Source organism: Cottoperca gobio, chromosome 16 (genome assembly GCF_900634415.1).
Source record: "Cottoperca gobio chromosome 16, fCotGob3.1, whole genome shotgun sequence".
Taxonomy (NCBI): domain Eukaryota; kingdom Metazoa; phylum Chordata; class Actinopteri; order Perciformes; family Bovichtidae; genus Cottoperca; species Cottoperca gobio.
In genome coordinates, this window is record NC_041370.1 from 908996 (window position 1) to 929778 (window position 20783).

A 20783-nucleotide genomic window follows, 5' to 3' on the forward strand; every position below is an offset into this window, starting at 1 on the left:
GTTGAGGCGCGTGTTGCTCAGCTGAAGGTAAGTAGCCGTACAGTTCGTATTTATTTTGAAGGCACTGAGAAGCTCGTGTACAACACACAACTGATTCAACAACAGGCGTCGCAGCACAAACATAAATAGCTTTTCTGAGCTCATGCAAACTTTTTTTTTTTGTTTTTTTACATATGGACAGACAGTTTGTACCAACTAAGGCTCATCAATAAATACAAGCACTTAAAAACGTTTCACCATCGTACGCAGTTCTGCCATCAAGTCAAGTTTCCCAGGAATGTAACAAGAATGTGCAACCAGGTCGCTATAAAGATTAAAAGGGAGATCATAGTTTCAGGATGTCACACGGCAGATAAAGTGTGTGTGTTCGTGTTCCAGGCGTTAATCTGCACGTTCACAACGTCCAACGGGAAATTAGGAGAAAATAATTAACACTTAAATAATCTGCCGGTTCAGAGGATGTAGAAGGAGTCCTTTTGACTGAAGCGCCGTCTGAAAGCGTTTAGCACCAGGGAACCTCCAGAGAAACACCTCAAGTATCCACTTCCTCTAAACACAAACGCAGCTTCAGACACAACCTGCAAATTCTTTTGTTTAAAAGTTGAACAAACTTAATTCCTAAAAATCAAAAAAAACAAATGAATAAAAAAAGTCCGACAGAATCTGAGTTCCAGATTTAGTGTCAAAATAAAAGCGTGCTACGTGAAGCCGTTTCCTACAAGGGTGTCCCGTTGGGAGGTCACTTCAGGTCAAACTGAGCGGAGAGGTAGCGTGCGTCGCTGGCCGCGTGCTGCTCAGTGATTGGATGGTTTCTCTGTGCTGCTGGGCGGAGTCAGGACCGCTCCCACGGCGACGGGCGACAGCTGACAGTCGAGGCTGTCGGGCCGGTCCTGAGACTTTCTCTGCAGGACGGAGACAAACTTTAATAAACATCCTGCTGGTAGTTTGAGAACTTTGAGTACATCAAGTGACCACAGCACACAAGGCTTAGAAGTTGTATTCAATATACTTATACTCTCTTAATGCATATTTTATAACATTTAGCAGGTTTCATGAGTTCAGTATCTAAAGGCTGGAACTGATACTTGTGATACTTGTGATACTTGTGATACTTGTGATACTTGTGATACTTGTGATACTTGTGATACTTGTGATACTTGTGATACTTGATTAAATCCATTGGATGCAATTTAAGCAAAACAAATGTCGATATTCATGTTTCTTTAAGAGCCACATCTCATCTTCCCTTTAGTACATTTATTATTATTTATCTTTAATAAATGAAAACCTTTCTTATCCGATCAATCGACTAAGCCACTGTTTTACTTTTAGCGGCGTGCGTTCGTTTTGCTCACCAGCAGGTCCAGATAAGCTACGTGTGTCTGGATGTTGTGTCGGGCGTCAGATTTCACTTTGGGGAAGTTCTTGAGTTGAGGTGCAGCTTGAGATCGCAGCGTGTCCATGAAGGGACTCATCCACCGCACACAGGGCGCCACGCCGTCCCACGTCAGACCTGAAGGAAGCCAACGTTAGCAACCAACGCTGACGCTAACATACCATTTCACCTGCAGCCGACTGAATTCTGATGCACAATAATAATAATAATAATAATAATAATAATAATAAAGCACGTCTCCAATTTACACAAGAAACTCAAATAAGAAGCATAAATGTTTTTATTTGAAATATTCTTAGGATAAAAGCCCATCACAAGAAGACAAAGTTAATGATCCTAAATTATTTAGAGATTTTTTTACAGCTTTAGTTCAACTCGGACGCTGCAGGTGGAGAAATCAAACTCACCTGAGACTTTATGAACGACGTCAAACGTGGAGAAGTGGCAGAAGGCAGCTGCTGCAAGAACACAGTAGCTGTAGTCCAGAGAGTCGATATCCAGCATGCACAGGTCCAACAGCTGCAACACACACACACACACACGTCAGTATGATGCGTTCTTAAGAAACATTATAACAGTCGGTTTCCATCACACAGTGCGTAAGAGGCGCGGGAGTGAAAGTACCTGTGTGATCTGGATGTACGTTTCCTGGGAGAACTGCGGCACCAAGAAGTTTTCTCCGTCTTTCTGGGCTTCCACCTGCGCGTACAGCTTCAACCAGGAGATGGGCGTCTCCGGACACAGACTCCAGTTCAACGCCTGCAGGACGACAGACACCACACAGGTTAACACAGGACGACAGACACCACACAGGACGACAGACACCACACAGGACGACAGACACCACACAGGACGACAGACACCACACAGGTTAACACAGGACGACAGACACCACACAGGACGACAGACACCACACAGGTTAACACAGGACGACAGACACCACACAGGTTAACACAGGACGACAGACACCACACAGGTTAACACAGGACGACAGACACCACACAGGACGACAGACACCACACAGGACGACAGACACCACACAGGACGACAGACACCACACAGGACGACAGACACCACACAGGACGACAGACAACAACAAGTTCTATAATGTCCACACAAGTTACTCCTAAATGTACAAGTTAGATTTTTAGTGTTTAGGATGAAGTTTGTTTTTGGAACATCTGAAAGGTCACGACAGCACAAACATTTCTGGAGCTAAAAACAGCTTCTGTTTTAAATCACACCTTCAGTATGTGCAGCTCCGTGCGCTGGATGTCCCACAGATCGCAGGCTCCATCTGTGACGTAGGCGAAGTCTAAGATCTTAGGAGGGTAGATTTCCTGCAGAGACAAAGTTATTTAGTACGATGAGGAGACATGTCACAACTATTGTTCTGATCTGACTATTAAATATCTTTTTATAATTATGTATTCTGTTTCTGAGATGCAGCCATTTTGTTTTCATGCTATATTTAGTTTTTGTGCACATCACTCAAATTAAAAGTAGAACAGCTGTGAGAAAATAACTACCAATAAAATCTAAAAGTCAGTTTCAGGCACAAATATGTCAAACTGACGTAAGAACACTACGATCACCAGCATCGTGATGGTGGAACATCTGATTATTCCTGACTTTGAGTCGACACTTGAACTGCTCATTTAAAGACGTGCTTTGTATTAGTTTGACAAACCGATCAGAGTTCAACGTTTCATTGTTCTTCTGTCACGTGAACTCTGAATCAGTACGAGTGTGTACATGTGGTGCAATGAGGAGGAGGATCACCTCGATCTTTGAGGCGATGAAGAGCGCGCTGATGCCGATGAGCTGCAGGTAGTCTTTATTCACGTTCTCCTGAGTCAGCATGAAGCGGTCGAAGAAGTCCTGAGCGAGGTAGGCCGTCTGCCGGTGGAGGGAGTACACCTCGCACACCTGCACACACACACACACAGTTACAAACCGGCTTATTAATATCACCTGAATAATACGGATCAATACATCGGAGGCCGTCACCTCGAGCAGCCAGTCCAGCAGGATGGCTCTCATCTTGGGCTGCAGCTTGGGATGCCGCTGCAGGTAGCTCTTGTTGTGCACGTACTTCAGCTCCTTGTTGAGCATCTTGATCCACACGTCATCAGAGCTCGCCCAGCTGCAACACAAACGCTGCGTTTACCTTCTGTTCCCATGCAACACGTCTGAGGTGAACCTCTGCTCAAATACAACCTTCATACGTTACAATTCTGTCAGTTACACGAAATACATGAGCGGTGACTCAAGAGCGTCGAGTCTGAACAACTTTAGAGCTTTCATTTTAAAACAGATCTACATGTACACGTGCAATGTACACTACACGTGTAGTGTACACACGTGTACACTACACGTGTAGTGTACACGTGTGTACACTACACGTGTAGTGTACAAGTGCAATGTACACTACACGTGTAGTGTACACGTGCAATGTACACTACACGTGTAGTGTACACGTGCAATGTACACTACACGTGTAGTGTACACGTGCAATGTACACTACACGTGTAGTGTACACGTGCAATGTACACTACACGTGTAGTGTACACGTGCAATGTACACTACACGTGTAGTGTACACTACACGTGTAGTGTACACGTGCACTACACGTGTAGTGTACACGTGCACTCTACACTCCACGCGTGCACAGTACTCTACACGTGCACAGTACTCTACACGTGCACTCTACACGTGTACAGTACTCTACACGTGTACAGTACTCTACACGTGTACAGTACTCTACACGTGTACTCTACACGTGTACAGTACTCTACACGTGTACAGTACTCTACACGTGTACTCTACACCACACGTGTACTCTACACGTGTGGTGTAGAGTACACGTGCACTCTACACGTGTACTCTACACGTGTACAGTACTCTACACGTGTACAGTACTCTACACGTGTACTCTACACCACACGTGTACTCTACACGTGTGGTGTAGAGTACACGTGCACTCTACACGTGTACTCTACACGTGTACAGTACTCTACACGTGTACAGTACTCTACACGTGTACTCTACACCACACGTGTACTCTACACGTGTACAGTACACGCACAGTACACATATATACAGTGTGTACATGTGTACTGTACACATACAGTGTGTACATGTGTACAGTATTGTACTGTATACATACATGTACTGATCAGGTTCCTGTCATGAAGCTGATGAGTGACTCTGGAGACGCCCTGAGATCAGATACAGTCACTGGAACAATGGAGGTGAACTCTGAGTCGGGCGGAGCAGCTGCTCAGCATTAAGTGTTGAGTAACGGCAGCCTCATTGAGCTGTAAAACACACACACACTTACTTGAGACGGGGAATGGGAGAGGCTTTGATGAAGAGGTTCTGGAATCTGTACTGCTTGAAGCTGGACGGATCTGCAGGTTCCAGCTCTTTGTGAGGAGTTTCGATGAGGACGCACGGACTCGCTCCGTCCTCCGACCAACACTTCTGCAGGAAACAAAACCGTGAATAAAACCAGAAGATGAAGAAGAAGATGAAGAACAGTTAATCAGGACACTGAAGAGTTGCATCTCCACTGTTACTCCACTCACAAACCTCCATCAACTTTTATATCTGAATATGAAGCTTTTGCAATAAATGTTGAAGTTATTGGAAATGTTTGGATCACACGAGTTTGGAACTTCTCGCAGCACCACTGAAGTCTAACTGCTAATAATCCTGAACAAGTAGCAGCTTTAATGACAGAGAGTTCAAACTTTAACGTAATGATTGAAGCTATTGTGAACAACAGGTAATCCCATCAGACATTACAACAACACGCCTCTTGTGTTGCTGCATTGTACCCCCCTACCCAACCTAGCTGCTGCCCCCTGGTGGTGAAAGGAAGGTACGACGTGGTTTCTGCAGATTCACTTTGACCTCGTCAAGATAAATAGAATATCTGGTGCCTTGTTAAACACACGATCATCTCAGGGAGACCACACCGGGATCAAGAGTTCAAAAGAATAAAAAATTGCAAAGAAATATCCGACGAACTCCGGAACAACAAAATGGACGCTCTGAATATAAGAAACTACAGCGAGGGCGTTCTGTCCGGCGACTAGATTAAACACAACACATCATGAACGTTCACGCTAATAAAACAGGAAGAGGCCGCACTGAGGGAGGGGACACCGAACACAGATAACTAGTAACACATCCCAGTCTCACTCTTATCACACACACACACACACACACACACACACACAGACCTGTATTTCATAACTTTGTTTCTTGGCAGCAGGTTGAAGCTTTTTCTTGGAGGGCTGGAGAAGTAAAGAACAAAGCAGCACCAGGATAATAAGACGGGTTTACAGGGAGACATTCAAACCAACACAAAGATGTTAAAACACAAACCTCGGATTTCCTTTTCTTCAGGTGGGCTTTGACGATCGGCTCAAGTGTGTTTGAATCTCTAGCTTGCAAAGTGATGCGACCACTGAAAGTAAAGATGAAAGTGTAATCAGCATCACGGCGTTCGTACAGACAGGAAATCAGAAAACCAGTCTGTCTACAAGGAACCTTCGTGTCACGTGAACGCGTCATGAGCAGAGTCGAGCTTCACTGTTTTACTAAACGCTTATAAGACGTTCTGGGACATTTATCAGACAATAGAAAGAATATTGTGAAGCGCTCTTCTCTTACCTGCGTCTGGACATTGTGTCGATGGATTTATGGCTACGCTGCAACGAAAGAGAACAGGCGACATTTAGATGCAGAAAAGCACAAATGTACAGAAACACGGACCACAGGTTGGATGAGGAGAGTTTATATAAATACAATAGATCTGAATCTCCTGGAGCCATTTCATGGTCTTTTTTGGGGGGTCTGGGGTCATGATGAGGAGCCACTGGGCCCCAGTATTCAACATGGTAGAGGTCACTGGTGTGTGCTGCCCTGGTGAGGCACCAGGGTACAGCCAGCACAACTAACATAACGTGACACAACTGGCTCCTGGGAAGTCCTGGAGACCCCTGGACCCCCAACATGTAGCATCTTCTACAGGCTCAGTGTGGAGCCAGTTAGCTTGTGATAACACACACACACACACACACACACACACACACAGGTTAGCCTGTGAGCCCAGTAAAGACAGACAAAGCAGCTCATATGAACACAGTGAAAGCCCCCCCCGGCAGGATGCCATCATGTCATGAAGCAGATGAACAGGCACATAGCGCAGAGAGCTAGTGAGGCGACTACAGGCACAAAGAAAGGAGGGGGGCTGATTGTTCCCTCGATTTCAAACAAAAAAACTCCAAAATGCTTCATTTCACCCAGAGTGTACCCCCCCCAGCGGCCCCGCAGACATGTGATGCGACATCAGGGAGTATTTAATCTGTGTAAACGCGGGATTATGGACTTTATTTCAGGATTGAAACTCAAAGACGCGCCAATTTGCAAAACTCAAAAGCGGGAGGATTTGAGCCCTGCCTCCGCCGACCTGCTCCATGTCCGCGGGACAAACGAGTAGAAATGACCGCCTAAAAAGCACCATATCGGCTTTAAACCGATCTCAGCTCGTGGAATAAAGCCCTGACGACATCATGTCTGAACATAAACCTTCCAGGAGGCCAGGAAGTGCTGTTAAAGTCGGGTATACAGAGGCCACCGCGAGGCTAAGTTGTGGAGGGGAGCTACAGTCATTAGCAAACCTAGCCGGGTAACAGCTAACTAGGTCAACAATAACCAGCTAACCCCGATGAGCCGATTCACGGTGTCATCCCGCCTCTGTGTGTGGACACATTAATACTTGCTTGATTAAGGAAAACGAGCGACAGAGAGAAATACAAAGTGAAAAAACAAACTTTCCTGAGATTTAGTTTCAAGAGCAGCCACAAGTCTTCGGACAAACAACCTCCACTTGAAGCTAAGACCCTCACAAAGCCCCCCCAGGACACCGAGCGAGAAGCCAACACGGTTTACAGACCCTAACCCTAACCCTACAGGAGCAGAGGAACCTTCTCACAAGATGAAGTACACGTTATAACCAAGCTTTGGATGCAGTCCCTCGCTTGTCTGGATTTAAATCTACTCAACACCAAACTACGTGGAAAAAACTGGATATTTAAGATGGAACCGTGCCGTGCTAACCCCATGAAGATATTAACAGTAAGCATATGTTATGAAAGTACACGTATGAGTATCAATGTGCTCTCCGGCTCGGTGGTCTTACCTCCTCGGTGATAAATGAATGAATGCATCAGCTGTGGCGCCGGCGCCAATCCTTATATCCGTATAGGCCTGCCGCTGCCCACTGCGCATGCCCGTTCCCGGTTCACAGAAACGCGCTAAATGTTCAAATCTCGTTTGAGAAATGTACAAAGCAGCAACACCGAAGAGTTCCCACGTGATTTATGTACTCCTCTATGTCTTATAACGGGTTACAACAAGCGTTACGACGTGATGTAACGGCTTATTTACCGTGTTTCACCGGAGCCTCCATTCATTTCTAACGGACACCGTCTCGCAGGAAGGTTTTTTGAGGTAAACACGGCTTTCCGTTCATTCCGGTTAAACTGAAACGACGCGGTACACGCACAGTGCTCACCCTGCGTGGGAAACGTGCGTCAACGTTTACTCTCGATGAAGATATTTAGCGATTTTTAAGCGATACCGAAACAGTTTCCGCGTACGAGTCCCGCCTGTGGGAGGGGACTGCGTGACGACGAGCCAATGGGAGGGCGAGCAGCGACCGCCGCGTGCTTCCTCCACAGAATGTAAACAGAAAGAGCACGTGGAGCTGCTGTCAAACAGCCGGTAGAGACATACACTTCTGACACGTGGCTTTATTTTATATTATACAAAGCGACCAGTAGAGCAACTTGTTTTATTATTATTATTATTATTATTATTATTATTATTGTTGTTGTTAATTAATTTAATTGAATGTTTCATTTTATATTTTAAAATGTGACTAATGGAGCCAACTTGTTTTATTATTATTATTATTATTATTATTATTATTATTATTATTATTGTTGTTGTTGTTAATTAATTACATTTATTGTTTCATTTTATATTTTAAAATGTGACTAATGGAGCCAACTTGTTTTATTATTATTATTATTATTATTATTATTATTATTATTATTGTTGTTGTTGTTAATTAATGTAATTTATTGTTTCATTTTATATTTTAAAATGTGACTAATGGAGCCAACTTGTTTTATTATTATTATTATTATTATTATTATTATTGTTGTTGTTGTTGTTAATTAATTTAATTTAATGTTTCATTTTATATTTAAAAATGTGACTAATGGAGCCAACTTGTTTTATCATTATTATTTTGTATTATTAATATGAATTATAAAATGCAATGTTTTATTTTATATTATAGAATTTGACCAGTAGAGCCAACTTGTTTTATTACTATTATCATCGTTATTGTTGTCATTTATTATTATTATTATTATTATTATCGTTAATATTAACTAAATGTAATGTTTGATTTTATATTTTAAAATGTGACCAGTGGAGCAACTTGTTTTATTATTATTATTATTATTGTTAATTATTATTATTAATTTTTCATTTAATTTGTTAGCAGTCTTAGTTTATTTAAATTTTATTACATTTATTTATACCGAACTGTACTTGTTTTCTTTTAACAGCAAATGAAATCCCTTGAGTTAGTAGTGCCATCTTTGGCATCATGAACAGTTGCACGACTACAAACAGTGGCAGGGACCAAGAGACCCCATACTGGAGTAAAAGTGTGTATGGATTATCAGCTAAATGTACTACAAAATACTCATTGTGCAGGCAAATGAGCTATTTAACAATGCAACATACTTTATATGCTCATTATAGGTCTTCAAAACCCAAATCTGCAATGTAACCAGTAACCTACAGCGGTCACGTGAATATAGATATTTCCATTTCCTAAACCTCAACTAACAATATCTGTGCGACCCGTTAATCACATGACTAAACTTCCACTCGCTGATGAAGCCCCTGAGAAGCTGTTTGAAGCTCCACATAAAGCCAATAAGTAGCTCTTGAGTTACGCTGTGTGTGTGTGTGTGTGTGTGTGTGTGTGTGTGTGTGTGTGTGTGTGTGTGTCTTGTAAGGAGGCCTGAAGGAACAAAGCGAGACAGAGGAGCTGTGTATGAAAACATTTATTATCGGCTAATGAGAGATGTACGAGACATGTATTAACTATTACAGTCCAAAAACAGATGACCCCACTTTTTAAAATCAGCATTTTTTCTTGACATCAGAACAAGAGTGAGTTGATCCGTCATACATCCAAAATAAAAAGATGGAGGCCAGTTATGTCGATAAATAAAAAGTTAACCCTAAAATTCCTACACCTTTTTTTTCCTTTTTGGCAAAGTGCTGTATTATTCCAGTAAACTACACAACAGAAACAAAAGCAGAACATGTCTAACACTTGGTGAGAAATAAAAATGCCACAAAATATTCTTCGCACTTTCTCTTAAAATAAACAGGAGAAGAGGTTCTGCTACGTCGCTCCGTCTGGTTTGTTGAGTCGTTATAAAAAGGTGGGCGGGCGGAGCTTCCACCGAGTGGTGCATAGTTAGTTTCTGTGTTTTAGTCATTACGCCCACTCAGGACGTACAAACAAAATAAAAAGGGGAGTTCAAGTTCTTCATTGATGCATCGTCATTATAACATTTCAACCTGGAAGGCACAAGATCCACACATTTCAAGGCATTGAACAAAAGCATTACAAATCCCTGTTAGTTTGATGATGGAGACGAGAACTAAAGAAACATCAGAAGGCTCCCGACGGCAGGAGACGGAGCATCACCGCGTCTCCTCCGATCCCTTCAGTCTTTAAAATACAAAATAACATCGTTCATGATTGCAAAGCTTGAAAGCAGAGACGTGGAGACATAAGAGAGGAGCTGAGACACGCCAGAGGGAACACTCGTCTATCGTGTTCCATTATTTAATCCTGTCCAGTCAGGAACCATCGAGGGATTCAATCTGTCCCGAACTCTTTCTTCTGTGTATCTTCACACAGGACCCCCTCCCTGAAAGAATTCTGCTTTACTGTTGATGTGTTGAATGTGAAGAGGTTGAATTGTTCTTAATAAAATCAATCAGCTGTGTTGAGTAATAGAGCAGACTTTGTTTCAACGTGAGACTCTATGGAAGTTCATTTATGCCAAGAAGTCAGGAATAATAATACAAACAAACTTCAATCCAAATCACCTTAAAGTGACTTAATGTTAACTAAACACATGATGCAATAATTCAACATTAGGTAATAAGTACATCATGAGATATTAAGTCAAATATTTGGATTTTAATGTCACAATTATGAGCGGATAAGTCGTAATGATGAGATAAATACGGGCCATAATTCAGATTATCTCGTTATTTCGACACTCAAAGTAATATTTCTGACTTCCCACCTGGTCATTTTGACTCCCCGTACATAATAAAACTGTTATTATTCCTAACATTTAGTCTTTTCCTGGCAGAAACATTCGTCCACAGGATTCAGTCTGTGGTTTCTTCTGTCGGCCCGAGCTTCACGTTCCCAGCAGCAGACGTTAAACGTGACAGCGCACCGGGCCGAGAACCTTAACAAACCCTTTAAACAGAAGTCAGAATTATAAACTCGTGAAACGTTACAGATTATGCTGCTTTTTTGGTTTAAATATTTTCACAGCTAAGCAAAATGTAACTAAGTTAACAAGGAAAACAGAAAAGTTAAAAAAGGCATTAAGTACATTTCTAAAAACCACGTGAGGTGAAATATAAACACGTCTGAGAGGACGACAGGATCCACCTCGATGGATCGATGGACCTCCCTAAAGAGTGAAGGTGATTGGTTGCGACCCTGAGAAGTAGACTGCAGACTCATGTAAGAACTAAACCAACACAACTCTACGACCATGCAACAGATTGCACACTAACATAATCAAACATACCTAAGCGATAACTCCATATACGCATATATACCAACTTCATACTGATATGTAATTTATTTTTTTATTTTCAAAAATATTTTGGAAGTTTTTGTTTTTTAAATACTTTTTTTGTTTTTGTTTTACATTTCTATTCCTCTCGAAGCTACCGTTAAAACAAGGCGTTTAGTGAGAATCAGCCGTCATTTTTACCTTTCTTCTTTTCAAAAACAATATAGTGAAAAGTACTGAATTACGAAGTCAGAGGCCGGTTCAGCCCCCGCCGCCGCACGAGAGGCGCCGTCGCTTTTAACAACAATGTGACGCCGTAGGAAATCAGAAGCACCAGATCACTGGAGGAAAAGTCTCATCCCTCCCTGTGAGGGGAACTACAAATCAATCTGTATACTCACAGAGCAGCTACAGTACAAGGCTCTCGCTGCACACGGCAGGTTGTTGCTACAGCAAGGAAATTAAATAGTTTCTGTTTTGCTTTATAAAAACACTGAAAACTAAAAGATTCAAATGTTTTATATTCAAAGTGATTCAGTATCGTAAAGGTGGAGGGCTGACAACAGAGAGATCAAATAAACGGCCGATATCGAAGCATCAGAGGTCGAGACATCCTGACTTTTAGTCACGACTACGGTTCAAAGTCCAAAAACGCTGCATCCTACATTTCCCATAATGCAACTTGACAGAATCTCTTCATCAGAGCCTCCCTGCCCGGTAAACACAGACTTCCTGTATCATACAGCTGTGAGTAGTACTCCTCATAATGAGGACGCCACACGTTCATTTAGTGGAACTTTAAATCCACCTGTTATCTTGTGGCAGTTGGCTAAAGGCATTCTGGGAAACGTAGGAACTCGCAAGTTAAAAGAGTAACAACAGCAACTACAGACTGCTGGTTATAACTGTCGGACTATTTGAGGGGACTTTTCCTTTAAAGTTTGGACTCATCACTTTCCTGCCGATCACTGACGAGCACGACGTCACTGCTGGCAACTCTGTGGGGCAACTCTGTGGGGCAACTCTGTGGGGCAACTCTGTGGGGCAACTCTCCTGCACTGATTAAATGGCTCTCTGCTGCACTGCTCATGTTCAAGGGATCTCAAATGTCTCAAGTTGCCCCCAAAAAGTTGCCAGTCAGCAAAGCGACTGAGCATCCTGCCACGCTGTGAACCTGCCGCTGAGTAAAGTGACCTACAGCATCGATTCTACACATCAAGTTGTCCGTAAAGATCACAGAGAAGAAGAGAGGAGACTCTTCTTCTCTGTGATGGGACACAAACTGGTCCAGTGGGGGGAGTTCTCAATCAATACGACGGAGGATGGACGAGGAACCTTTCACGTACAGGCCACATGAGCTGCTAAATTAAAATTAAAACATCACCCGCCCCTTTTCACCGTCCAATCAGGTTTGAGATCAGACTGGGGTGTAGATGATGGCTGATGATATGTTGCTGGTGTTGATTTCAGAGGTGGCCAGTGTTAGTTTCTCGTACGGCGTGAAGGATGGAGGTTGATGGAGGTGATCGGGACGCCTCAGAAGTTGAGGTGTCTTTGGCTGGGCTGGTGCAGGTGCACGGCGCTGACCTTCGGGGCGCGCAGCAGGTTGAGGCGGCGCAGGGCGTTGCGGGACAGCGGTTGGGTGCGTTGGGTGGCGTTACCCGCCCGCTGATGCAGGAGGCCGGCGCGGGCGGAGAGTGCCGCAGCGTAGCAGGCTGAGTGGAGGCTGGAGCGACGCTGAACGACCGCCACCTCCGGCCTGCAGGGGGCGACAGAGACAGAAGGAGTGCATTACTGAGCACAGAAAACATGATTAATAAGTTTCATCCTTTAAACCAGTTTGTTCACATAATGCAGAAGAACAAATCTAATCAGCCAGAGCTTCATCTCTCTCTCTCTCTCACACTCTCTCTCTCTCTGTCTCTCTCTGTCTCTCTCTCTCTCTCTCTCACTCTCTCTCAGTCTCAGTGTCTGTCTCTCTCTCTCTCTCTCTCTCTCTCTGTCTCTCTCTGTCTCTCTCTCTCTCACACTCTCTCTCTCACACTCTCTCTCTCTGTCTCTCTCTCTCTCTCTCTGTCTCTCTCTGTCTCTCTCTCTCTCTCTCTCACTCTCTCTCAGTCTCAGTGTCTGTCTCTCTCTCTCTCTCTCTCTCTCTCTCTGTCTCTCTCTGTCTCTCTCTCTCTCACACTCTCTCTCTCACACTCTCTCTCTCTCTCTCTCTCTCTCTCTCTCTCTCTCTCTCTCTCTCTCTCTCTCTCTCTCACTCTCTCTCAGTCTCAGTGTCTGTCTCTCTCTCTCTCTGTCTCTCTCTCTCTCTCTGTCTCAGTGTGTGTCTGTCTCTCTCTCTCTCTCTCTCTGTCTCTCTCTCTCTGTCTCAGTGTCTCTCTCTCTCTCTCTCTCTCTCTCTGTCTCAGTGTGTCTCTCTCTCTCTCTCTCAGTCTCAGTGTGTCTCTCTCTCTCTCTCTCTCTCTCTCTGTCTCTCTCTCTCAGTCTCAGTGTCTCTCTCTCTGTCTCAGTGTGTGTCTGTCTCTCTCTCTCTGTCTCAGTGTGTCTCTCTCTCTCTCTCTCTCTCTGTCTCTCTCTGTCTCAGTGTGTGTCTCTCTCTCTCTCTCTCTCTCTCTCTCTCTCACTCTCTCTCACTCTCTCTCTCTCTCTCTCTCTCTGTCTCTCTCTCTCTCTCACTCTCTCTCTCTCTCACTGTCTCTCTCTCTCTCACTCTCTCTCTCTCTCTCTCTCTCTCTCTCTCTGTCTCTCTCTCTGTCTCAGTGTGTGTCTCACTCACTCTCACTCACTCTCTCTCACTCTGGACGTTACCTGTGGCGTTGGCCGTCCAGAGTGCGTCTGCCCTTCTCCTTCCCAGTGGAGGGCGTCAGGGCGGCGGGCACATTTCCAACTGGCAACAAGCCCAGTTCCATGTCGAGGGAGCGCGGCAGGGGGTCGAGGCTCAGCCTGGGGGGGCTGCGGTGGGCGTACACGGACATGCTGGGGTGTTCGATCAGCAGGTTCTCCAGGGGGCTGGTCTCCAGGAGAACGGGCTGGCTACCGCGGCCGGTGAAGCAGGGCGGGGGGGGTGACGAACCAGCTCTCCTCCAGAGAGCAGGCGTCAAGACGGAGGAACCCGCTCTCCTCTTCGTCCTCGTTGTCCTCTTCCTCCTCCGCTCCGCCGTCTGGGTCGTTGTCAGCCGTGGAGTTGAGGGAGGTGCAGGAGGCGTAGCGGATTGGGGGGCTGGCCATGGGGGAGGGGATCATCACCAGGTCCTCCTCGTCCTCCTCGACGGACTGAGCGGCGCAGGCTTCAGCTGCAGGAGAGGAACTCTTTAATACATGAAGAATAAACACACATTGCTCCTGCAGAAGAATCTCGTTTCCATGACGTTACAACACGTTTTAATTATTGTGAATGTTTCCGGTCTGCATCTTCATCTTCATCTTCATCTTCATTTCAAAGATCAGTCTTAATGCGACTGATCAGAGGCCGACATGTGTCTTCTGTAGAGAACCTTTCACGTCTCGGCCGCCATCGACTAAACATTAGTCGACTAATAACGACAATCTGTCAAACTGAGTTTCTCCACAAAGAAATGAAATCGTTAAACCACAGAAGTGTTCATGTGTTCATGTGTTCATGTGTTCATGTGTTCATGTGTTCATGTGGTAAAAACAGATCCATCAGTGTTTCCACAGCTGCTGTTGTTTAGCTGCTGAGCTACAGAAATGTGTAATGCCTTCAGTGTGCCAGCAGGCGGCGCTGTGGCCTCTCTGAGCCGCAGAGTCAGAGAGCTGCAGAACTGACAGCTCAGCATCACAGCTGCTCAAACACAAATCATCGTGCACAGTAACGTGTCCTGCACTGCGGCTGCTCGCGTTCCCAAATCTGTGAGACAGACTCTTGTTTTGATCCAACGTCAGCGTCTAGTGATTCACGGAGACGCAGGAAGTTATGAAATACAGACGTCCACGTTTCAGTTCTGTTTATATAATAATAATAATAACAAACTGTCTGTCCAGCACCTCGTCAGGACAAGCTGCACACGGTGCTTTGCCCTCAGGGAACATATCACATTTATGCCCCCAATGTCTTTTAAACAATAGTAATTATTGCATAAGTGCATAAAAAGTAAGAATTGAATGAGGAATCTTTTGGACATTCTGGGATCTCTTTACACAGCCGGTGTCGCCCTGCACTGACCTCTGACCTCTCTCTGGTTACAGTTTGCATTTCATCTGTTTGGCGCTGTGCACGAGAGACTGCAGAGCGCTGACTCAGCTCCTGCCAGCTGATCCGACCTGCAGCAGAACACCGAGTGTGTCCCTGCAGAGGCTGCAGGACGCTGAGGAGCTGTGTGTGTGTGTGTGTGTGTGTGTGCGGGGTTAATGAGGTCAGAGTGGATTATCACCGGCTGACCTTCCACACGAAGGCTCAGAGTCTGCAACACACACACACACACACACACACAATTGCAATTACCAGCGACAATAAAGTGTGAAATGTTTTTTCTGCCTCAGTGTTCCTTAATCCCTCTTGTGAACCGCCCCCCCCGGCCCCCGAACACAGACGGTCTGTCTACAGAGACACGTTCACACCTGTGCAGCTGGGGTCTCAGAACACAGCTCTCAGTGCTGATATGAAACCTCAGTTTCAATGTTTTCTTCCAATAACACAACGTAATCAAGTATTTACAGCTCGTTTTCAATCATAAACTTAGTTCCAGACAGATGTTACTGTCAGTTCATCAGCAGCACGAGAGAAGCTGTGTGTGTGTGTGTGTGTGTGTGTGTGTGTGTGTGTGTGTGTGTGTGTGTGTGTGTGTGTGTGTGTGTGTGTGTGTGTGTGTGTGTGTGTGTCTGCTCTGTGCCCATACATGTCCACCTCCACCAGGATCTATTTTTACCTCCTCTGGGTCTCCGGGTGCTTTTGTTTGGAGTGTTCACAGGTTGACTACCATAAACTACCCGATGCCCCCCAACCTGAAGTGGGCCAGCCAGACACTGCACCCCCGTCCCCCCCCAGTCTGAAATATTCACACGGCTGTGGAATCGGAGACAGGTCAGGACCGGCGGGTGAACAGTGGGCCAAACCAACGCTGAGCTTCACTGCGAGCCATCTGGAAGTCACTGCAGTGTGTCATGTTTCTTAATACAGTGTGTGTGTGTGTGTGTGTGTGTGTGTGTGTGTGTGTGTGTGTGTGTGTGTGTGTGTGTGTGTGTTTTGACTGGGATCTTTTTTTGATCTCAGACAGCTCAGGAAACTTGGCTCGACTTCGTTCGGCCATTAGAACTAAAGTTAAACATCATCTTTCTATCCGACCTGATGCTCCTGATGCACCTGATGCACCTGATGCACCCGAAGCACCCGAAGCACCCGATGCTCCTGATGCACCTGAAGCACCCGAAGCACCCGATGCTCCTGATGCACCTGATGCACCTGATGCACCTGATGCACCTGATGCACCCGAAGCACCTGATGCTCCTGATGCACCTGAAGCACCCGAAGCACCCGATGCTCCTGATGCACCTGAAGCACCCGAAGCACCCGATGCTCCTGATGCACCTGATGCACCTGATGCACCTGATGCACCCGAAGCACCTGATGCTCCTGATGCACCTGAAGCACCCGAAGCACCCGATGCTCCTGATGCTCCTGATGCACCTGATGCACGCTGGTTTATTTTCTATGAGCAGAAACTGAACTCTGCTCGTCAGCAGATGTTGAGTTAAGATTGTTACTTTTCAAACGATCAGGTGGGTTTTGCTCCATTTTCCTTCAAACTAAGGTAAAACCTTTTAAAGATCAGATGATCAGGTGTTCAGGAGGACGCACCTTCACAGTCTTTGTTTTGTGAAACTTAAGCTCGTAATGTTCCAGCGTTGAGTACAAAGGTAGGTAAAGGTATTCAGAGACTTTAACAAAGGGAGTAAAGATCCACCTGCTGATCTGGACATGAAGGGCGCTGAGATTTCAGATATTTCTGAGGTCGCAGCTTGAAGTCACAAAAGATGTGCAGAACATGTGACAGTCAAGCTGCAGAGCCCCAACATGTCAGCAGGGCTGCGGGTGTACTGAAGGCAGGCGTGTCTGCAGGGTCTGATGAAGAGCATCGATGGTGTGTCTCAGTCATTACAGAACACCGAGCTGCAGGTGATGAGCAGCAGGTGCATCATAACGTTCACCATGTAAACCACTTCACTGCTTTTAACGCCACAATATTTTCCACGTCTCATTTCACCAAAACTCACGGTCACGTGACCACAATTCAGTGAAACTGGGACTGAAGCATGAGAATAATCTCGGGGCTCAGAGGTCGACACGGGGCGCTCTGTGATTCTTACCCAGGTAATTGACCAGGATCCAGTCTTCCTCGTCCTCCTCTTCCTCCTTGCCGTCTCCGGATCGGCTGCATCTCAGCTCCTCCACGTCGTCCCCAAACAGAGCGCTGGCGAACCGCTGGAACATCCCTGAACGTCCTGAGGGGGCACGAGGCTGTGGGAGGGGCTGGGGGAGGCGCGTGGCTCGGGGCGACGGCGGGGAGGCGTGGCGGCGCACACTTTGGTCATCAGCTGCGGGGTTCACGGCTGTGGAAAGGCTCCGGAAAGGTGCTAAAGTGCATCAATAAGGTGTGGTCATGGATCATCTGCGGGACAGCAGACACGGGCTGGACATCGCTCAGCGTAGGGGTCGCCTCGACGAGTGCAAAGGTACGAAACGAGCCCTGAGAGGAGAAAAGAAAGCAGAAAACGTTTGTCATCATTGTTCACTGTTCAATGTGCACGAGGAGACGTGTCAATCTGTTTAAGAGTGACAGAAGATTCAGCAGTAAACATCTCCAGGATTCATTTCCTGTCCGCTCTGATGGAGCGAGCAGCTGCAGAGACTCCACTTGTGAAGCTGTCGGTTTTATTCAACAGTAAATAAAGAGATGCGTGTTCAGACACAGCTGGCTGCCAGCCGCTCAGTAAAGCCTTTCAGAGATAGAAAAGTATTAACGGACACATAAGAAGTCGTCAGTGTCTGCAGCTGCTGTATAAAAGGAGGAGGCGGCTTCTTCTGGCACAATATTACTGGACTGAAGCCAAGAGAGCAGCGTCTGAGGCGACACACAACCCTCCGCCTGTCAGCAGCAGACAAGAAACTCTGCAGACACCACTGAGGGCTGAAAACCCCCCTGCATGTTTGTTTTGTGAAATTCAATCATTAAATCTACATTTTGACTCAGAGATAGTATTTCTAATTATTTTAGTAGGTGACAATTATTATGGAAAGCAAAACAAACTATATCATCATAATCTAAAGATGTGAGATACTTTTATTTATCATCGTCTGGTCTATAAAATAGTGATAAATGTCCATCCCAGCTTCATCTGATGTCTTTAAATGTCTTGTTTTTGCCCAACACCCAAAGATGAAAAGAGAAAAGCAAGAAATCTCCACATTCAAACGATTAATCTAAATAGTTTTACCCTAACAGGCTTTTTAAATGACCATATTGTACTTTACATCTTAATTATCCTAATGTAACTATAACATTATTTCATCATAAAGTTTGAATGGCCATTATTGTTTTTATAACTCTTTGTTCTTGTTTTGTTTGAAATGAATGAATGAGAGTCATCGCAGATTTCAATACTGTTCGTTTTGTTTGTATTAGAGTCACAGTTTGTACCTTTCCATTTAAAATAGAGGTTTAAAATAATGAATCCACGAGAAAACAGTTCAGCTACAATTTGGCAAAAAGCCTAAAATGTCGGATTTCTTCCACCAGCACTTGAACGCACACTAACGCATGCACGATGCCCGGCTGTGATGCGTTTACGGCTCACGTGCCAGCTGGTATTTCTCTGTTGTCATATTCATTACACGTCGTAGAGAAAAAAATGTTTTCTTCTGCAGAACAAAAGCTGAAACCCGCCTCAGTAAATAATCACTGTTTAATGTCACGACCGTCACACCAGCAGGCTGATAATCTGCTGCACCTGTTCCTCCTCCACCCTCAGGGGTGATGACACTAAATATCAATGCATTCAGATCATCATCATCATCATCATCATCATCATCATCAGCGACCACAAAGAAAAGCTCCTCTGGGTGTGTTTAATACGCGATTAATGACGTTAAATGTGTCACTGAGTCATAACTGAGTCATAACTGAGGCTTTCTGTCGAGCGACACCGCAATAAATGCATCCATTACATCATTATAGATTCATCCAAAGATAGACAGGCTGCAGGTTATTAATGTACATCACCCAGTTCTCTTTACTGAGCTTCATCAGGAACAGAGATATGATGGTACATTTCAATATCAAGTGGCGATTAAGATGCTTCTTTACACGTTAAGACAACGATTATTTCCATTGTCAGCTATTTTATGTTGTTTAAAGTCTAGGACATGTCATAAATAAATAAAAGCGTTGTATTGTTTTAGTCAACAGTCCAAAAATAAACTTCAAACTTCACTAAAATTAGTGAACGTTAGATATTTTGCCAGAAGCTAAGGATGCTACTAACTATTCTTATTTTAGTCTTTTTCTCCTGTTTTGTTTCTTGATCAATTGTTTTGGTTAATAAAACATCAGAAGATAGTGTCACATCTTCTTAGAGCCAAACTAAACCAACAACCTTAAAACGACTGAGAACAGCAGCAAATCCTCACTCCGAAAAAGATGAAAACAGTGCACGTTTGACATTTTTACATAGTAAATGACGAATTATCTAAATGGTTATGGATTAATTCTCACGTCGAGGGACTAATCGATTAATCGGCTAACTTTTTCGGCGCTTTGATTCACCGACCAGTCGGAGAGACAACGAAAACAAACTGGGTCTGCAGCCGGAGGCGGTTACAAGAGGGAAGGGGAGGAGGCTGTAACTCTACACCAGCTAAACTTTATCTCCTGTAATACACACACACACACACACACACACACACACACACACAAACACACATGTATATATATGAAAATATGTCCAACAATAAACTAAGAACTTCCTCCAGTTAAGTCGAGCAGAAAACACGAAGTTCTGCAGAGCGGCAGCAGCTAAATAGCCTAGCTAGATTAAGCTAACACTAAACAGACTAAAAAAGCCTCATAAACGTTGAAAAACACACCGTAACTTATTAATACGTGTCTGTTTGTTAAAGTAGAAAGTGTCTCGACCGTAATGTGGATTAAAAGGAGGATTAGCGCGCGAGCAGGAGGCTCCAGAGCCGTTAACGGCACCGAGAGGAACACAAAGAGCTCACCTGCGGCAGGGACAAGATGTAAACGTTGATTAAAATCCTTAAAAACGGAGGTAGACGCGTTGCTTTTTCGAAAAAATAGAAAAACTTGAGGTTTCTTCGCGGAAGAAATAAAATATATACAAAAGAAAACGTTAATTTACGGACATCGGGAGTCACAGTGTCGGCTCGGTTCTCTTGTTTCTCCCCTTCAGCCCGTTTCCTCCAGACT

At 44.7% G+C, this 20783-nt stretch overlaps 2 protein-coding genes across 2 annotated transcripts in view; both read right to left on the reverse strand.

The window, feature by feature from the left end:
* Positions 1–7797, reverse strand: part of ccne2 (cyclin E2) — a 7885-nt gene extending 88 nt beyond the window's left edge. Inside the window, exons 1-12 of the mRNA XM_029451867.1 lie at positions 7611–7797; positions 6080–6117; positions 5792–5873; positions 5647–5700; positions 4740–4882; positions 3407–3542; positions 3179–3325; positions 2641–2736; positions 2021–2155; positions 1804–1915; positions 1356–1513; positions 1–902 (exon numbers count right to left, since the gene is read on the reverse strand). The exon at positions 1–902 is cut by the window's left edge and continues 88 nt beyond it. Coding sequence (XP_029307727.1) covers positions 795–902; positions 1356–1513; positions 1804–1915; positions 2021–2155; positions 2641–2736; positions 3179–3325; positions 3407–3542; positions 4740–4882; positions 5647–5700; positions 5792–5873; positions 6080–6093 — 1185 coding nt within the window. The 5' untranslated portion in view covers positions 6094–6117; positions 7611–7797 and the 3' untranslated portion in view covers positions 1–794. The remainder of the gene's footprint in view (positions 903–1355; positions 1514–1803; positions 1916–2020; positions 2156–2640; positions 2737–3178; positions 3326–3406; positions 3543–4739; positions 4883–5646; positions 5701–5791; positions 5874–6079; positions 6118–7610) is intronic.
* A 1743-nt stretch (positions 7798–9540) lies between these two features.
* Positions 9541–20783, reverse strand: tp53inp1 (tumor protein p53 inducible nuclear protein 1). The gene is given in 6 exon segments (XM_029451875.1): positions 9541–13093; positions 14149–14402; positions 14404–14633; positions 17665–17835; positions 17838–18044; positions 20576–20783. Coding segments are annotated over 5 exon segments (930 nt in total). The 5' UTR covers positions 17890–18044; positions 20576–20783; the 3' UTR covers positions 9541–12870.